At 37.0% G+C, this 18,028-nt stretch overlaps 2 protein-coding genes across 2 annotated transcripts; one reads left to right on the top strand and one right to left on the bottom strand.

Moving 5' to 3' along the window:
• Nucleotides 1-3,522: 3,522 nt before the first annotated feature.
• LOC146483759 (solute carrier family 35 member F1-like) lies at nt 3,523-10,661 on the bottom strand. Its single transcript, XM_085105902.1, has 7 exons — nt 10,515-10,661; nt 9,647-9,944; nt 7,322-7,481; nt 6,455-6,611; nt 6,022-6,074; nt 5,024-5,178; nt 3,523-4,344 (listed from the first exon to the last, which is right to left on the bottom strand). Exons 1-7 carry the CDS (start codon nt 10,577-10,579, stop codon nt 4,135-4,137), a joined length of 1,098 nt encoding a protein of 365 aa, XP_084962028.1. The 5' UTR covers nt 10,580-10,661; the 3' UTR covers nt 3,523-4,134.
• On the top strand, nt 10,632-17,773 carry LOC146483758 (ras-related protein Rab-39B-like). Its single transcript, XM_085105904.1, has 3 exons — nt 10,632-10,715; nt 10,967-11,293; nt 14,082-17,773. The coding sequence occupies exons 2-3, from the start codon at nt 11,098-11,100 to the stop codon at nt 14,591-14,593; spliced, it is 708 nt and encodes a 235-aa protein (XP_084962030.1). The 5' UTR covers nt 10,632-10,715; nt 10,967-11,097; the 3' UTR covers nt 14,594-17,773.
• The last annotated feature ends 255 nt before the right edge of the window (nt 17,774-18,028 follow it).

Genomic DNA, 18,028 nt, shown 5'->3' with positions numbered 1-18,028 from the left:
ACACAAAACCTAGAACCACCTTGTGTAGCATAACAAGCAGCACCACAGGAAAGTACTGCTCAGTATCTTTCATTTGAATGGTCACTCTTTAGTATTAATTTCATACACAAAACCAAAAGTTAGAACCACCAGTTGGACAGCGTGATAACCAGCAAAACAAGGAAGTATTGCTCAGTAATGATATAGCTGTCATTTTTGAATAATCACATTTTAAGACTTTCTCTCACAAAACTAAATTTACAAGCATGGCTCAAATGTTGACCTATAATTGAGGGCTCAACGGTCGAAGTACCTAGCCTAATATTTAAACCATAATGATTGGGAAAAAAGCGTATTGAAAAGTTCATAAGTGGAATGTACTTACACCACCACGTTACAATTTAAAGCAATTTTTGGCGGTCGCTGAGAGGGCTTAATACAGTTAACTGATAAAACGCTATTTTTGGACCGTTCGCCTGCCGTAAATAACACATCTGATATTTCTGCAGTCGGTAAAAATTGCAATCAAGTCGTAAACGAGCGTTTGTGGCTTGTCTCCAGGGCGTGTGGTGAGCTCTTATATTTGCTTACTGGCTATATGCCATTGTTGGGTTAACATTTATCGATTTGTTTGCAAGAACAGATGTCTGAAAATGTTTCGCGAAGCAATAATTGCCAAAAAGCGTTAATTATCTACAATACAGTAAATCACCTGTTTGCAATATTCGGGAGTGAAACCGCCGAAATTTCGAGACACCGGTTTCAGACGTTTCAAATATTGCTCTTTTACGTTTCAAGGCCGGCTGGGAAACGAAAACCTCACTGTCCGTAATAATTCAAATTGCGTCTTATAAATATTTAGTTTGGGGAAACTCAACAGAAATACTGCACGGATACCATTAACGGATACCGTGAGCTCGTTCATTGGTGGTGGGGGCTATGACGCTATGGTTCATTATTATTATTATTATTATTATTATTATTATTATTATTATTATTATTATTATTATTATTATTATTATTATTATTGTTATTATTATTATTATTATCATCATCATCATCATCATCATCATCATCATCATTATTGTTATTATTATTATTATTATTATTATTATTATTATTATTATTATTATTATTACAGAGAGATTTAGGGCTCGACGTTTCGGAGTCATCTTGGCTCCATTATCAAGAGAAAATCAGTTTATGAACGCGGATATTTATGCATGCTAGAGCTAAAAATTTACATACTAATAGATGGTTCCGCGTTCATAAACCAATTTTCTCTTGATAATGGAGTCAAGATGACTCCGAAACGTCGAGCCCTAAAGCTCTCTGTAATTTTTGCATGTCTTTGCTTCAGCAAATCCCTTTTACTATTAGTATTGGTTTTTTTTTTTTAACGCTATATTTCTACCTTTTTAACTTTTATTTGTGTCACCAGTCAGTGCTCTGCGCTAGATTACCTGACACGGTAATAAAGTTAACTGACTTCTACTACATGCAATGAATCAGTGACAAGCAAATCAACTGTCAATCAAGCGAATAATTGACACAAAAAAAAACCAATCGGTGCTGCGCGGTCGATGAAACGATGTCAATAACAACCGACACTCCCTGGCTTTACTGTGCCTTTATATTCGTTGTGTGGGAAACGTAGAGTAGACACGGGTCACAACATATAAACAGTCTCTCTGGAACAGAGGCGGATCAATGCAGGCATGTATAGACTTCCGCTTGTGGTGAAACTGTTCGAAAGTACCAAATTAGAAATAAAGCGAGTTTCAAAAGAGACCGCTCTACTCCTTCCAAGGGGTCTATTTGGTGTCTTTTTCAATTGAACGGACAATATGTTTTAGTTAAAGTAGATTTCACTCAATTTCCGGAATCACCAATAAAAGCCATGTTCCCTGAACCAATCTCTGACCCACTTGATGTAGAAAGGTAGTGCTGTCAGCTAAATTTCCCAAAAGCTCTCCCGGATGGATCATGAACATGCTGCATGCTTTCCACAACACTAAGTTAGGATGGGGTGGAATCCGAGCATACTTTTCGTCAATTAGTTCTCGCACGTGTTATGGACAATGTAATGAACAAGAAAAGTGTACTTTTTGGAGTGTAAGCTGGATACCTCGCCTAGTTTTAGTGCAAAGCTCGTGTGATTTTGAACGATTTTTTTTCCATGTACGTTTATATTCCATTTAAGCATACTTTCAAATCTACCGACGCACTTAGCTGGAATAATTATCGTTTTACTACATAGAGCTACGGCTTCTTGATTTAATATGAAAACGTTCTGGCAGAGAATGAAACATTCCCACCAAAAGAAGTATTATTTACACCAATTACCTCGGCGATCATTTATTTATTTTTTTGGTTGAATATGAACTGATAGTGCTATGGTAGGGGACCAATCAAAGGCACGATTGTCTCTAACGACGTCATGTAAGTTTTACCATGAGTAGGGCAAGGTGAAACTAAACAAATTCGAACATGGCGGCAAAACGTCAATGAGCAATACAGTTAACAAGCCCGACCCCACCGCTAACCGAGCCTTTTACGGAATTGCTTCCTCTCCGACCCTCTGTGGTGAAACAACATCATGAGTTGGCAAAAATTCGTGTGAAAAACAAGTCATCACTGATGGCTTTAAGCTTTATAAAAACACGAAAATTCCTTTAAATGCTTTTTTTTTTCAGTTTCCACAAAGCAATAAAGACTAAGTCATTTATTTTCATTCACGTTGTTGAAAAAACTCAAAACGCAGAAACGAGAGACGTACTATTTCCGTTTCATCCAATTCTAAATTCTAAGTAATATGAAAATGTCTTTTGGCTAAGAGTAGTCTCTCAGTTTGCCTCCCTTTGTCTCGAAAGACAATGGACTGCGCCAAAAATGTCAGTTCACTGTATTGGGGCAGCGTCGACTGTGACTGTAGAGTCCAATTATTGAGTGACAGTCTCTGTCACAGTTGCTGCATATGTACGCTCTTGGTAGCGAGGGTACAGAAGTTGCTCTTGTTCTTTGTCGTTCCCTTCTGTCGTGCCACAGCTGCTCCCTCTTGGCCTCAGCTCTCATGACACATGTTCGGACGACACGGCGCCAGTTGCTGCAATCAGCTGCAGCTGCTTCCCATAAGTCGGGATTGATCTCGGCGAACTTCATGTCCCTCTTGCACACGTCCTTGTAGCGTAGCATCGTACGGCCAACCGGTCTGGAACCTGACGCAAGTTCACCGTAGAGGACATCCTTTGGAAGGCGTCCATCTTCCATGCGTCACAGGCAACGCAGATGGAAGCTGTTGAGGTGACGTTCTTGTCGGACATAAGCTGTCCAGGTATTGTCGAGGCAGCTGTCGGGTATTGTAAGGCGAGCTAAACACGCGTCTCATGTGTCACCTCGCGCGCGGGAGTCGATCTTCGCGCGCGCTTTTGCTCAACTATCCCTCAGAAAAATAAGGGGTTATTGATAGTCTAAAAAGCTTTATATTTATCAAACAAGGGAACTTACCAAAAATCGCTTTACTGTTAAACAATGAGTCTCCGATGCAAAACGAACAATAATTTAATTAAACTTAAATAATGTATTCATAAATTTGAAAACTATATTTACAAGGAGTGAAATACTATCTTTAGTGTCACATAATTCTCTTAAAAACCTCCTTAAAATGCCGAGACCCATCATCAGTGGGCTATATTACATACTCCATTAAAACACTCTGCTACCCAGGTTAATCAACACAGTTGTTTTAATTTAGTATAAAAAATATATTTAACAATTAGATTATGAGCTCGAGATTTCTCAAAACTAAACAAGTAAATTATCTATTTCCTCATCGCAGACACTTCGAAAACGCGACGAAGCGGCCGCCATTTTGTTGAAAACCGCTGCTCACTATCTATCACAGAATAGATAGTGAGTAGCGTAGCCAATCAGAGAACGGCATTCGCGATAGAGCACTAGTAGATTTGTACTAATACTGGATAGAAAGAAAATGCCCATTAAGGATATACCCAGTTGTAACAGGTCCGAAACTTGTATCACAAAATGTCCATTTTTCGTCCAAAACTTTAGGTCCTCCCCTACTGCCTTCAACTCAGTTCCCAACTCTTCCTCCCCCCCCCCCCCTCCCCCGTCCCATTACTCAGAAACATTTCTTTATTCTTGGCAGCAGACAGAGGTCACATGATCTTGTAATGATGACAACGACGAGTCGGCATCACTTTGCTGAGTGTCCTCTTCAAGTTGTCTGTAAGATAGTGACGACTGGGTAACTGTTGAACTAGGGCGACTGGGTGTCGGCTTCAGATTGTACACAATGACGCCAGTTATTACAAATGCTAAGGATCCAAGGTACAGGGCAGAGAACTGAAATAAATTAAACGCAAAATTTTCACAATTTTATATATAATTTCAGCTTTCATAGGTTTTAAAATCACTACCACTACCAAGCTTGCTGGATAGCTCAACTGGTAGAACACTGCACCATATCAAGGGGCTTGAATCCGGTCAAAACCTTTTTTTTTTTTTCAGGCTTTCTCTTTGCTGTTGCGTGAGTTATGTAAATAACTGCGAGGTATTTTGTTTGTTAGATCTTTCATCCATACTACACATACTTATGATATGTATTCACAGTCAAATCTTTTGACGATTTTGTCATATAGGCGAGGACTGCAATGTTTTGACCGCTATACCCTGGTCTTCATCAGGCGATGATGCTGACTGACTGTGTATCAATATTGTGTGTGATGGGGATTGGTGCATTTCAATCCTTACTTTGGTTGTTGGTGAATGGAAGATTTTGATCCTCACCATTCAGACTACACACTGTTCCCTCAAAGTTCTGCTGTGGTACCAATTGGCTTTTGTGCTGTTTGATTTTGTCTAGAGCAGCATTCAGCTGGAGCTTTAATATAATTTCACATGTATGTGGAAATAAACAAGGTTCCTAATACCTCAAGTATGGGAACTGTGGTCTAATTTAAGTAATATTATCCAAGCAACATATATCAATATTAGTGAACATATTGTACAACTCTTCACTAACCTTATAATGAAATAAAAATAAGCCACAGAGTAAGCTGTAAAAGTCTGCTGTGAGCAGTGATAAGTTCACAACTGTTGCACTGCTAAATTGCATAGCTATGGGCATCAGGTTGTAAAGTAGAAACAAACAGATTCCAAAGCCAACTATGTAAACAGCTGAAAAACGAAATGATATCCATGTCTAAGATTATGAGGGCTGGGAGCATCACCTACCTAAATGACATTTCAGATTACCTTTTTGTTGTTTTAGATTCACCCGAGGTTTTGCAAGTGGCCTTGAATACCTTCAGGAAGTTGCTCCAACGTTTTATCTGCTGCCTTGCACTTTGTTTGCAATAAAAACCTATGATTATGGGCAAGATTTCCATCATTAAGGACTGTGCCTACTATTGTTACTGCGCATACGTTCTGCGCATCTTGAGATACTCGGGTTTCCTATGGGTGGTGCCTACTAATACATGGATATTTTTTGCGCGGTTTAAAACTATACGGAGAAAGCAGAACTTAGCAAGTCCTTTTGGTATCTCAAAAGAAAATTAGGGATAACCATGCATTTTTAAGAGATAATTAAGCTTCAATTTAGGAAAAAATCTCATACATTGCTTTACATTTTAGCGCTTTTAGAGATATTATTGCTTAATTATCTCTGAAAAATGCGTGGTTACCCCCAATTTTCTTTTTGGATTCCAAGAGGCCTTGCTAAGATCTATTTTTCCCGCATAGTCATAAGCCGCACAAAAATACTTCAGTATTAGTAGGCACCGTCCTTAAATGAAGCAAAAAAGGAAGCACAAGGCAGTGGATAAAACATTAAATGGTCTCCTGAAAGAATTCAACGCCACATCCAAAAACTCTGGTGAATCTGAGCTAAAACAACAGAAAGGAATCTGAAAAGTTGTTTGGGTCAGTTATGTTATCATACCCTTCAAATGACAAACCAGATTCGTACATCTAACAACTACTAGTGACAAAGCAAAGAGTTCATGTTACTCAACAAACCTATTTTATAGTTCCATTCAATAGCTGACAGTTGATGTCTCTCTAGAATTATCCTACAAAGAAAAAGAAAGGGGTTTTTAAAACTACTTCTATTGAATGTTAACTCTTGAATTCCAGATATACAGGCCAGGATCACATTCACGGGCTAAAAACTGGAACAACTTTGACTGGATGTAGTGGACTTTCTAACACATTTTCAATGACATTTACACTCTTTTTAAACCATACGAACATGACCCACATATTCCCCCCCCCCCCCCCCCCGCTCCATTTCTTACAAACCAAGGTTTTCTTCTGACAGACAAAATGTTAGCCTCCTACACAGACATTTTTTGACTTGTCACTTCACACACTGGGAGGAAACGCATGACACAACGAGCCAGAGAACATCTGTGTAGGGAGCTAACACGATGTATGTCTTTCAGAAACTCACATTTGGATTGCAGAGATAATGCTCCCAAACAGGCCAATCATGCCAAGGAATTCAGTCCTACTGAAGGTCTTGACAACAAATTCTTGTGCAACATTGGAAACACCATACATAATGGCACCACACAGGACAAGAACATCCCCAATGGCTTGATTTTTACCTAAAAGAAATGTATTGATAATTATTTTATAACCACAACTCTTAACATCAGTCTTAGCCAATCTTCATTGCCTTCATTTGAAACTCTTTTTTTTTCTAAAAGACTGGTCCAGTAATACACAATTGGTGATACATGATGAAAGCCATGTCCAGGATTTTCGACAGCTTTTAAAGTGATCTAACGCAAAAATTGTCGGTAATGGAGGTAAATGCTACAGTTCAATCCCAATGCACATGTTAATCTTAAGCCCAAAGTGGTGGGGGTGGGGGGGGGAAGGGACCCATGCAGATGTGGCCCATTTGATAATTATTTGTCTACCCCCACCCCAAGGCATTTGACTGTCAATCCAGAACAGATCCAGTATTGATCATCCAAAATGAGGAGATTTGACCTGATTATACCAATTTCTTTGGCTCCAAGGAGGGGTTTTTTAGTCAAAACTTATTCAAAAAACATCAGACACCAAATCTGCCCACTGGACCATGGCATTATGTATCAATATTTCAAAGAGAGCAGTCATCAAACTCCTGAGGGTTTACAGCCATTGTTCCCTCAGCACTGATTAGAAAAGCTAATTCACATTATGTGAAACCCGCATACAAATTAAACTAATATACAAACTGAATCTTTCCTGTAAATGTGAAAATTGTTGCAGTTTACAAGCACTTATAACTCAGACTTGAGACATGTAAGTTAATTTTCAAACACACCTGCACCATAATAGCGAGATCCATAATAATCAGCGATCACCAGACAGGCAATGCCAGCTAAACATATCAACACACCACAGTAATGTAAACACTGATAGCGAACTTTTAAGAATATCCATGAAAGTGCTAAAACGGATACTGTAGAAAAACAGTCCAGGACCTGTAAGACATTCACAAATCTTTAATTAAAAATAACTTACTTCAGTTACATATTGAACTGAATTATATGCATGTATGGCCAGGATGCTAAGAGAAAATGTTGTAAACAGTGTATTGTGTAAGGATAAGACACAATACACCATGTCCACCATGGCTGAGACCAGGGCCCAGTTTTTCAAAGCTAATCCTGGTTTAACATGACGTTAGATTCAAGTTTAAATGGGCAGTGTCACCTATTTTTAGTGCTACTATGAATTAAAAGCCCAAAAACATATTTGTTTCAATGGAATCGTTAAGATAATGGTTTAGTTTTGTTAATAATAACCCTACTAGTACACAGAAACTAGTGTTAATAATGTTTGGCTGCAGATGGCTAGGATGGAAATGGATTGCAACTTGAAAAAATTGGCCAATTTTTTCAAGTTCTTCCTGTGTATTTTAGAGAAGTCACTAAAAATTTATTATGGTTTGTTCTTCACAGAAGAAAAACCTTAGTATTTTCTTCCCTGTGTTGTAAGAGCAATTTCATGTCACAAAACAGTTTCCTTTTCATATATCTGAGCAGTTTTGATTAAAATACAGCAAAATCATCGTGACAACTGCCCCTTTAACTATTAATTGCAGGCATTAGCATTACTTGGCATTCAAACAACCAGATCATCTCAACCCTTTAAGCCCCAATATCAACCTACAAATTCTCCTTACTGTGCTCCACATATTTCTCATCGTACTAGTTGGGAGAATTCTTTCTTGGCTTGTTATCTTGTTGGTGATCACTTTCTTTATTGTCATTATCGGTATATCTGATCAAGATTTAACCCTCTTACTCCCAAGAGTGCCATATGGCACAAGAAGTCATTACGCGCTCAGTATTGGGTCAATTTGTATCAAATTTGGACACCAAACAGATCTTGGAGAGATCTACACAATGGAAGCACAAAATCTTACTTCACTCCTACATAAGACATGACTAACCACCCCTCCATTTTTCGTAACTTTTTCCTCTTACACTTTTAAGACCAAGACACCATTTGACAAGAAACTATGTACTGAGATCTGCAAATTAAGCTATGGTTTAGGGGTAATTTACCCAGTGTATACGAGAAGTGAGATGTATTTTAAGGTATTTATTTACTTGTTTTAAACACTTTTCATTCTCTTCTGTTGCTTCCTTTGTCTTAGCTGGAATGATTTATACAATGCTCCAGATAAAACCTTTTAATTGGTGTATTAGTCAGTTGGTGTAGGGGTTTACAGTTGCCGTTTTACAAAAATACAACATTTCCCATGGGAGTGAAAGGGTGGGTAAAACCCTTTAAACCTAACCAGGGCCCAGTTGTTCAAAGTGCAATAATTATTAATCTAATCCTGGATTAGCGTGAACTTTAATTCAACTTTTTAAAATTACCAATCAATAATGATTTTTCCAAATGATTTTTGTCCCTCAGTTTTGACGCAGAATTTTTTTATATCATTAGTTTAAAATTAGCTTTTAAAAACATTTCTGACAAGCAAGCTAAAAACCTTGGTGGACTAGTGTTAATCAGCTTTCAAACAACCCGGCCCAGTACTAACATGTAGTTTCTTCTTGCAAAAAGACTACCAGTACTTGCTCAATCATACATATGCTGATTATTAGAATGATCAGAAGTAAAATTAATGATTACCAAAAGATAATGACTCTTCATGTATAAACAAATTCTCCATATATTACTATCATAAGAAATATAGGTAGAACAATCAGCAAAACAGGCAGGTATTAGAATCTAATGGATTAAAAGAAGAATTTGTTTTTGCCTGTTGATGGGCACAGTGCATTGTAGGTCTTTAAAGACAGACTGTTCATGGCTATTATCACAATAGAACTTTATCACAAGTTCCAAAAACAATCTCCCAAATAACAGCACTACCAGATTATCACAAATGGCATTTGCAAATTTTGAAAAAACGTACATCCTCCATAGACCTTTTTCGTTAATGGCAGCCCAGTATTTTTCTTTTAGATGTATTTTAATTAGCCCAACTAACCTCATTTTAGAGTAAAAATTCTGTTGAATTTTACATGTGCTAATGAAGCTGGCAGAGTTCATTATCACGAAAATAAAAGAAAAATTTACCAGCCACCATTTATGACAAAGGCCTTTTTATTATGCAAATTCCACTCACCTGGATGCTGGTAAGGTTTGTATATTGATAAGCTTTCACTACTAAAAAATTGGCTTCAACATCAAACAGAGCCAACAAAAAATACTTCCATCCTCTTTCTTTTAACTTGCTCTTGAAATCACTAGGGTGACAGGCTAGGGTTGTTGTATAAACAACTCCCAATAATAAATAGTTCAAAAAGCTTTGAGTAGTTGGAATCTCCACGCCATATTTTGTCACTAAGAGTTGACTGAAAACTCCAGTTCCACAGACAAGCCAGGAAAGCAGTTGACCAAGAGCAAGGATTGTAAGAAATTTCCTGTAATTTAATAATGAACATAGTAACAGTCATACACCTACCATCCTGCTGCAGGGGGGAGGGGTGGTTGGTAGGGAAGAGGGTTTCAAGAGGGGTGGGGGTGCAGGCAAGACACTAGTCTTGCATTTTATAAATATGTTTCCATCCCTCATCCCCAACCATTGGGATTTGATTGTCATAATCAATATATCAGTAATCTTACCGATACGTTAAGTAACCTTGCAACGAACAGCCACTGTAGCTTTTTGGCTTTCAAAACTGAGCGGCTTATTAATATTCAGTAATAAGGCTTTTTTATAAATTTCCAAATAACCAGAATCGAATAAAACAAAGTAACCAATTATTGCAAAAAAGCAAATCCTTTTGATAAGATTTTGAATTTGCTGTTGTCTAAATCACGTGATGAACGCTGGATGAAACAAGCATAATTATATTACTGAAATTTTACCCCCTTGATAGGCGCTAAATGAAAACAATCTTTACGAATTATTTCACAAAATTAGGTTCCCTTGTAATTAAATAAAATAAAAAAAATTGAATTGAATAAAATACATTTAAAAAAATTCTCACCGGTTGAAAATTCTCTCAAAGAAAGACAAGCGATTTGCCGCACGTTCATCACCTTCGTCCGCCATCTTGGAAATTGGTCAACTCTATTTATGGGCATGATGACCAAATTTGACAACACTAACTTAGAGGTTGTTTTGGAGCAGGAAGCCGTGGAACGTATCACTTACCAGTGAATGTTTTATTCGCTTGAGTATATTCAAGGTATGTTACTGCCTTTGTAATTTTACCACTAAAGGAAGTCTTTGTAAGTCGGTAATTTTATCGTTTATACCACTAGGTACTTCACAACGATAGCGTAGTTCCTATTCTACGACATCGTTTTTACTGAAATGATCTAAAAATAGACGGCTTGTGTTCAAGATGTACAATTGCAATCTTTGCTGTGGGTCTTGCTTTATGAGTGGTAGGCGAACTTTGTTCTAGCGGATAATAGTATTATCTTTTCTTTATAGGAATCGTCTGACAGGATAGAATCGATACATGTACGGTTCCAAAGTCGAGGTGAAAGAGAGTGTTTGGAATGTTCACGGTCATTCTGTAAGCTTCACGCACGTACAGTAAGACTTACACACTTATTATAGCCATGCAGAATCGACAAAAAAGTGCGGACAAAGCACGATTCAAACCAAAATATTTTTACCAGTTCAGAATAATCTTGATCGGGGATAGCACTGTGGGAAAATCTTCCCTTCTACGGCAGTTTACAGAAGGGCAATTCATTGAAAATTCTGATCCCACGGTTGGTGTGGATTTTCATGTCCGAGTTGTAATGCTTTCAGGTGAGTAACAACATATATAGCTCTTACTTTTAAGGTTACTGCTGTTAAAACGTCTTTTGCATTTTTGTATTTGTGGATCGATATTGTTACTGCAAAAAAATTCATCGAGAATCTACCCTGTAAAACAAGATTTTATATTGCTCAAATCGCGTAATTTTCCCTCTCAAAAACATGGACCTTGGTATATGCAACCAGAATGCTTGTCAGTAAATTGTAAACATGTTTTGACACCTTTTGCAAGAAAACAAGCTACTCACATAGATGCAGAGTACGATTACTTATTACATTTGTCATGGATGGTCCATGCATTCTATTAAAAATCCACTGACAAAGTTATATTGACACTAGACCAATATATTATATCCGCATTGCTCTAATATTCTATTAGCGACTTCGATCTCTTGGTCAAGAGAAGAAAAACAATTTCTGTGGACCTTTGATGGTTTCTTAAGATCTCATGAATTAAAGATCTATTTCTTTCACGGTACCTGCTGTCTTATTAGATCTCAGGAACGAAAATTGTTACCATGATTATGTACATACGTTATACTTGCAAATTTATTGCTGATACTCAGACAAGCAAATATTTTTCTAGATATAACGTTGATAATTGGATTAACGCAATCCTTTTGGTTACTTTATTCATTGATTCCTCCGATGACTCCAACATTTACTAGCTGGTATACTATTTTCTGAGAAACGTTCTGAGCATAAAATGAATGCCCAAATAAATTTGCATTGAAATGGTATCTCACTCATTTTTGCATACATATCAAGAGATGATTACGTTGAAATTTAAAGTATTCTCTAAATTAAATTCATTGTAGAATTTTATGAAATCTGTCGCTGGGTTTTGGGTAGATTGCATCCCACGTGGTGAAAACTTTTAAATAAAATTGGACACTGGCCTGCATGAAGTAAATTTGATGTCTCCCCAGATGGAGGATATCATTATCCATTTTTATCTTGTGGCATCATTTTTGTCTTGTAAGTGGCCCTCCCAAACTCTTCAATGCTGACTTCGCAACTAAAATTAACTGTGATTGTGTTTTGTATGAAAATACCTCCTGAAGAAGTGTCGAAATAAATTTCCAACCAGGTAGATTTTAATATTTTCCAGAGGGACATAAAACACCAAGGATTTAAATCACCCTTTTAGCAATTGTGCAGTTCCAGAAAATATCCATACTCCCCCCACGGAAGGTTTCTTGTTTTGCACCCCCTGTCCCCCCAGGAAATTCCAGTTTAGCTTCATAGATTGCTTCTAAAATTTTGACTTTTAAAATCCCCCTCCCCCTAGGAATTTCCAATAACCTTCCATGGGGAGGGTATGGATTTTTTTGGAACTGCACATTCTATGGCTGCCTGTTATTTATTGCCATCCTAATCTACCGAGTCAACTCGTTTTATTGCGGACACTCTCGGGACCGTGAGTTAGTGTCCTTAATAGTGAGAGTCCGTAATTCACTAATAGCAGGAATTTATTTCAGTCAAGCATCTGTAATTTAATTTGTCAGGGATTTAGCTGCTGTCCGTATTATTGGTGTGACTCTGTTATAGCGAGGTGTCTGCGAAGCAAGAGTTGACTGTACTCTGAAACTTTGTATTACAACCCTTCAACTAGAAAGCCATGATTCTACACTGCATGTTCTAGTTGTTTTATTGGTGGTTTCTGTCACGTAAAATAAAAATCATAGTCTCTCATCCAAAATCTCTTCTCTTTTTCTAGTTTACTGGCATAAATTTATTCTGACATGCTTTGTATCCAATGATTCTACCTTGAAGACAAGTTTGGCTCATCAAATCTGACAGTTTTGACACCCTCGCTGTCGCATAATTAGACTAGCTATTTAAATCAATACCAGATCTCTTAGTGTTCAAAATGGATCTGCCAGCCTACAGGTGTAATTAAGTTAGTGTTTACAAATGAAGGCAGTTATTACAAAAGATGTCTTGATCAGTTTGCTTTGTTTACCGTCAATGAATGCCCAGAAAATTTTTCAGAATTGTCTGGAACCCATAGTTAGTCACTGAACCATGACATTTAAGATTGCATTCTGGAACATTTCAGATTATGTAAAACATATACAAGCTACTAAATATAGGTTTCTTTAATTATTATTACATTTTGATAGTGTGATGGTACTAAATTAAGTCCTTTCTAGAATAATTGATTTAAGAATGAGGTTTGATGGACTTCAGCCTGAAAAGTTAATGCAGTGGAAGTTAAATCAGTTTGTTTGCTGTTTAACCTGCAATCTTGAGTTCTGTCTGTGAAAACAAGTTGTTCAAAGAACAGATGTCTTTATCCACTGGATAGGTCACTGACCAGCAGATGTATTTGTGTACAGGAATTTCCCTATATTAGTCTTACAACTTGCGAAAAAGAGTAACTAAGAGTGTATGCCTAATTTAAGAATGGGATTGTGTGGAATTCCTGAAGCATATAGAGTACAATTTGCTGTGACTGCTGAAAGTGACTTATCCACTGGATAAAGGTACTGGCTCTTTGAACAACTTGGGCCAGCTCTATATAACAATGTGCAGTTCCAGAAAATATCCATACTCCCCCCACTGAAGGTCTTTTGTTAGCTTCATACTTTGATTCTAAAATTTTGACTTTTTAGACCTCCCTCCCCCTAGGAATTTCCGATGACCTTCCATGGGGTGGGTGTGGATTTTTCTGGAAGTGCACTGAATACCCATAGCAGCGGTTATTATGAGTCTTTCAAATATTAATACCACTGAACAGGAATTTACACTAAATGGTTTGTTTTGTTTTCTTCAGCTGATGTGAGAATAAAACTGCAAATTTGGGACACAGCAGGACAAGAGAGATTCCGTTCCATTACTTACTCCTACTACAGAAACACAGTAGGCTGCTTAATAGTTTATGACATCACTAGCAGAGAATCTTTTCTTAATGTTAAAGACTGGTTATCGGAGGCCAGACAGTGTGTTGAAGAGCACGACGTTGTGTTTATGTTGGTGGGACACAAAATTGACAAGGAGGCACGGAGAGTTGTTTCAACAGAAGAAGGAGAACGCTTTGCTGAAGCGAACAATATGATGTTCATAGAGACATCAGCTAAGGTTTTATGTAATGTTGAAGAAGCTTTTTTCAGTGTGACTGAAGAAGTGTACAAACGTATGGAAAGAGGAGACCTTGGACTGAAGGATGGGTGGGACGGAATTAAAGCCCTGCCAATGCGCCCAACGGACGTTCTTGGGGTTGGACCCAGCGCATCCGCAGAAGATTTACTGGAACAACAGGAGTCCAGGAAATGTTGCAGTAGCTAATTGTTATTCAGTGAATTATTTTAACCATCCGGCCCAAGTTGTTCAAAGAATGGATAACTTCATCCAGGGGATAATTCACTATGTAGCATTTAAAATGTATTGGTTAGAGTACATTTTATCTCCTGGATGGCTATTTATCTGCTGGATAGAGTTATCTACTCTTTAAACAAGCTTTGAACTTAGGAAACAAATAGTATTATAGAATTCTCTCTAGAGAAATTATATCATTATGGTTATCTTTTTAAGCCCCAGAACAGTGACCAGCATGTTATACACTGTATTTCTCCCCATAAATCATTTATTATACTGCAGTTTTGAAAATCAAAATTATCTATAGGTCATGGGAATTAAATTAATAAACAAAATGGTTGACCACCAAAGATAAAGTGCCACACAAGAAATAAGTCAGAAAAACAATGGGGAGAATGTACATGTTGGTCCTGGACTTAGGATGGTGCCTACTTTTGCCATTGCGCAATAACCTTCTGCGCACCTCGCAATGGTCCAAGAAAATCAGGTTTCTTAACAGTGGTGCCTGCTAAAACACAGAGATTGTTGAACAGTTTATAACTACGCAGGAAAAGCAGATCTTGGCAAGGGTTATTGGGATCTGAAAAGAAAACTAAAGGTAACCATGCATCTTTTAGAGATAATAATATTCAAATAAGCTTCCATTTGGGGAAAAATTCCTTACTGACATTGTTTTGTGTTCTGGTGCTTTAATTATCTCTAAAAAAAAAATGCATGGTTTTTTTTTTTTTTTAATTTTTAAAGAATTTTTAATTTTTTTTTTTTTAAAGGGTTATCCAGTGAGCAGCACTTGTGCGAACTACTTGTGTGGTAAAACTTTTTTATTTTCTCCTACGCGTTTCGTGTGACTAGCGCACACTTCATCAGGGAGTTTTACAATACTAACAAGTATGCTTATATTTATACCTAGCACAGATAAAGGAATTTTACAAATGATACAAACACACCTACGGATATGCGTGGCAAAGCTACGCCTGTATTTGCGTCCAGGAAATAGGCGGCAAGAATTTTAAATGCGTGACATATTTTGAGCGTTGCATAACTAGTTGGGGTCCAGAGTTTTAGCTAAAACTGTGGGCCCCAAAATTATGTCAAGCACAAAATATGTAACGCCTTGCACACCTTTTCGCCTGTTTCCTACATGTAAATTCGCTAGCGTAGATGCGGTTTTACATAATGTAAAATTAATTTTAGTCTTTTATGTAGGTATATATACAGGTCACTTACGTTGTATTGTAAAACTCCCTGACGAAGTGTGCGCTAGTCACACGAAACGCATAGGAGAAAATAAATCGTTTTACAACTGTAAGAGTTCGTAGATGTGCTGCTCACTAGTTTTATCTAAAAAATTCCACATAGTCATAAACTGTACATAAATACTTTGGTATTAGTAGGCACCATCCTTAAAGGGTTAAAATTTGTGTCAAGTCAACAAACAAGAATTTTATGTCCATCTTGAGTCATCAACTGAAGGTTCAAGTCAATTTTGCCAGGGTTCTTGTGAAGGTTCCAATGATATAAGGTTTGATAAAGAGACAGCTGTGTTTGTGGGCATCATAACAGTCTGCGTTTTGTCGTGCAAGTACAACATGTATTATAAGGCAACTAGGAAATCACATGAAAACTCTGTTTTTGTAAATCAAATATTGATAACTTTTTAATGGTATTAGTGAGGGAAAAAGGATAGTGAAGTTAAATATTATTTCTTGCCAAGTCTTTTTTGGGAACATCTAGAGGCTGTAACATTACATACAAATGTTTTTTTGTTCTGCTAAGACATACTACTCAGAAGAGTAAAGTTAGTTAGTACAAGCTCTCTGTGACACTGCGACATTTCTTCACCAAAAAAAATTCAATAGCAAAAGAGAAACTAAGATTTTAGCCTGCATATACTTTGCTATTCATACAGTCAAGTGATTACAAGTTTTAATAATTAATTTTTAATACCCAAACTTGCAGATAAGGTGTGTGTGTCTGTGTTTCGTTTGAAAATACTGTAATTGAAACTTTTTCCAAAATGTTTTTAAAAATCACGTTCATGTATTAATTTGGAGAATTATTTTTAATTTTATGAATGTAAGGTACAGTTATGGTGTGAGTTCCAGTTGTTTGTGTCCCCCCCCCCCCCCCCCCCCCGCTCCATTCCTCCCAACCAAACACAACAAAATTGCTTTTATTAACCTTCTTTAAGCCCTAAAAGTGATCAGCACAAAATGTCTCCTTGTAATATCGATGCTTATTCACCCCTGAGGTCACGAGAATTAAGCAAATGATAACCCAAGGAAAATATTCTTGATATTTTAATAACTTCTCCCCAGTACTTTTGAAAGAAAAGTATGGGGACAAGATAGGAGAATTTGTTCTTTGATATGAAGGGTTAAAAAAACAATTTTGAAGCCTAGGGTGCACTGTTTAGTTATTAATGGTATTACCATAATTTTTATATTTTTTTTTACTTGGGTTTTCATTTTCATTTTTAAAAGAGACTAAGTAATATAACTTGCTCAGAACACTTTTTAGTTTTATGGTGTAAGATTCACTGTTTGTCATAACACTGAGTATAGTACTATCATGATTTCAGCTACATGAAGGGAGCCTTTTACAATTTTGAGGTACTTCATTTCTTTGCCAGAAACCAGTACAAGTTTCGAAAATATCCTTTAAAAAAGTGGAAGCCAACAGAGGTTGCACAATACGCTTTCAACTAAACTATGCACTTTTAATTAATTTAAGAGTTAAGGGAGGAAATATCTTAAGTTTGCATTAAAATCTTCTAAGCACATGCTTAAAAATCTTGTAAGTAGTAGTTGCATGGACTTACTAAAGTTTGCTTCAGTGTTTCACTGGACCCTGCAGTCAAGCATATTTGCAACACTGCACACAATTTGTACTGAAATTAACCTTTCCATCCCTGAAATTGCTAGTTATGCAGATGGCATTCTAACTGCTACAGCATTATGAAAATAATGCAAATTATATTGCATGTTGCAATAAATTCCCAGGGGTGGCACTGAGGTGCAATTTAGCGATTTATTGCGTGCAATGTGACACTGTTGCCCTCTTTGTGAAAATAGCAGCCATATTATTCAACTTGGTATAAATTTAAGTCTGGTTTTACTCAAGTTGAAATAAACAGCAATCTTGCAAAGACCAGTTGTCCCTGGTTATCAATTTGTAGCTTGGTCAATCATTCTTTTACTCAAACAGACATAGGGGCAACTGTTGTGACCAGCTGGCCAAGTTATTCAAAGCTTAACTACCATTATTTAAGATGGCAACTTATAGGTTTTGTTCACAGTTAACCCTTCAGGATTAGTTCTTGTTGGGCTTCCAACAACTTAGCCCTGAGGCCCATAATTTTCTCGAAAGTGCCAGTAACTTACCAGGCCCAATAAGTATATTAAT

Source organism: Pavona decussata, unplaced genomic scaffold, assembly GCF_977016875.1.
Source record: "Pavona decussata unplaced genomic scaffold, jaPavDecu1.1 SCAFFOLD_38, whole genome shotgun sequence".
Taxonomy (NCBI): Eukaryota; Metazoa; Cnidaria; class Anthozoa; order Scleractinia; family Agariciidae; genus Pavona; species Pavona decussata.
This window is presented reverse-complemented; position numbering and strand designations above follow the sequence as displayed.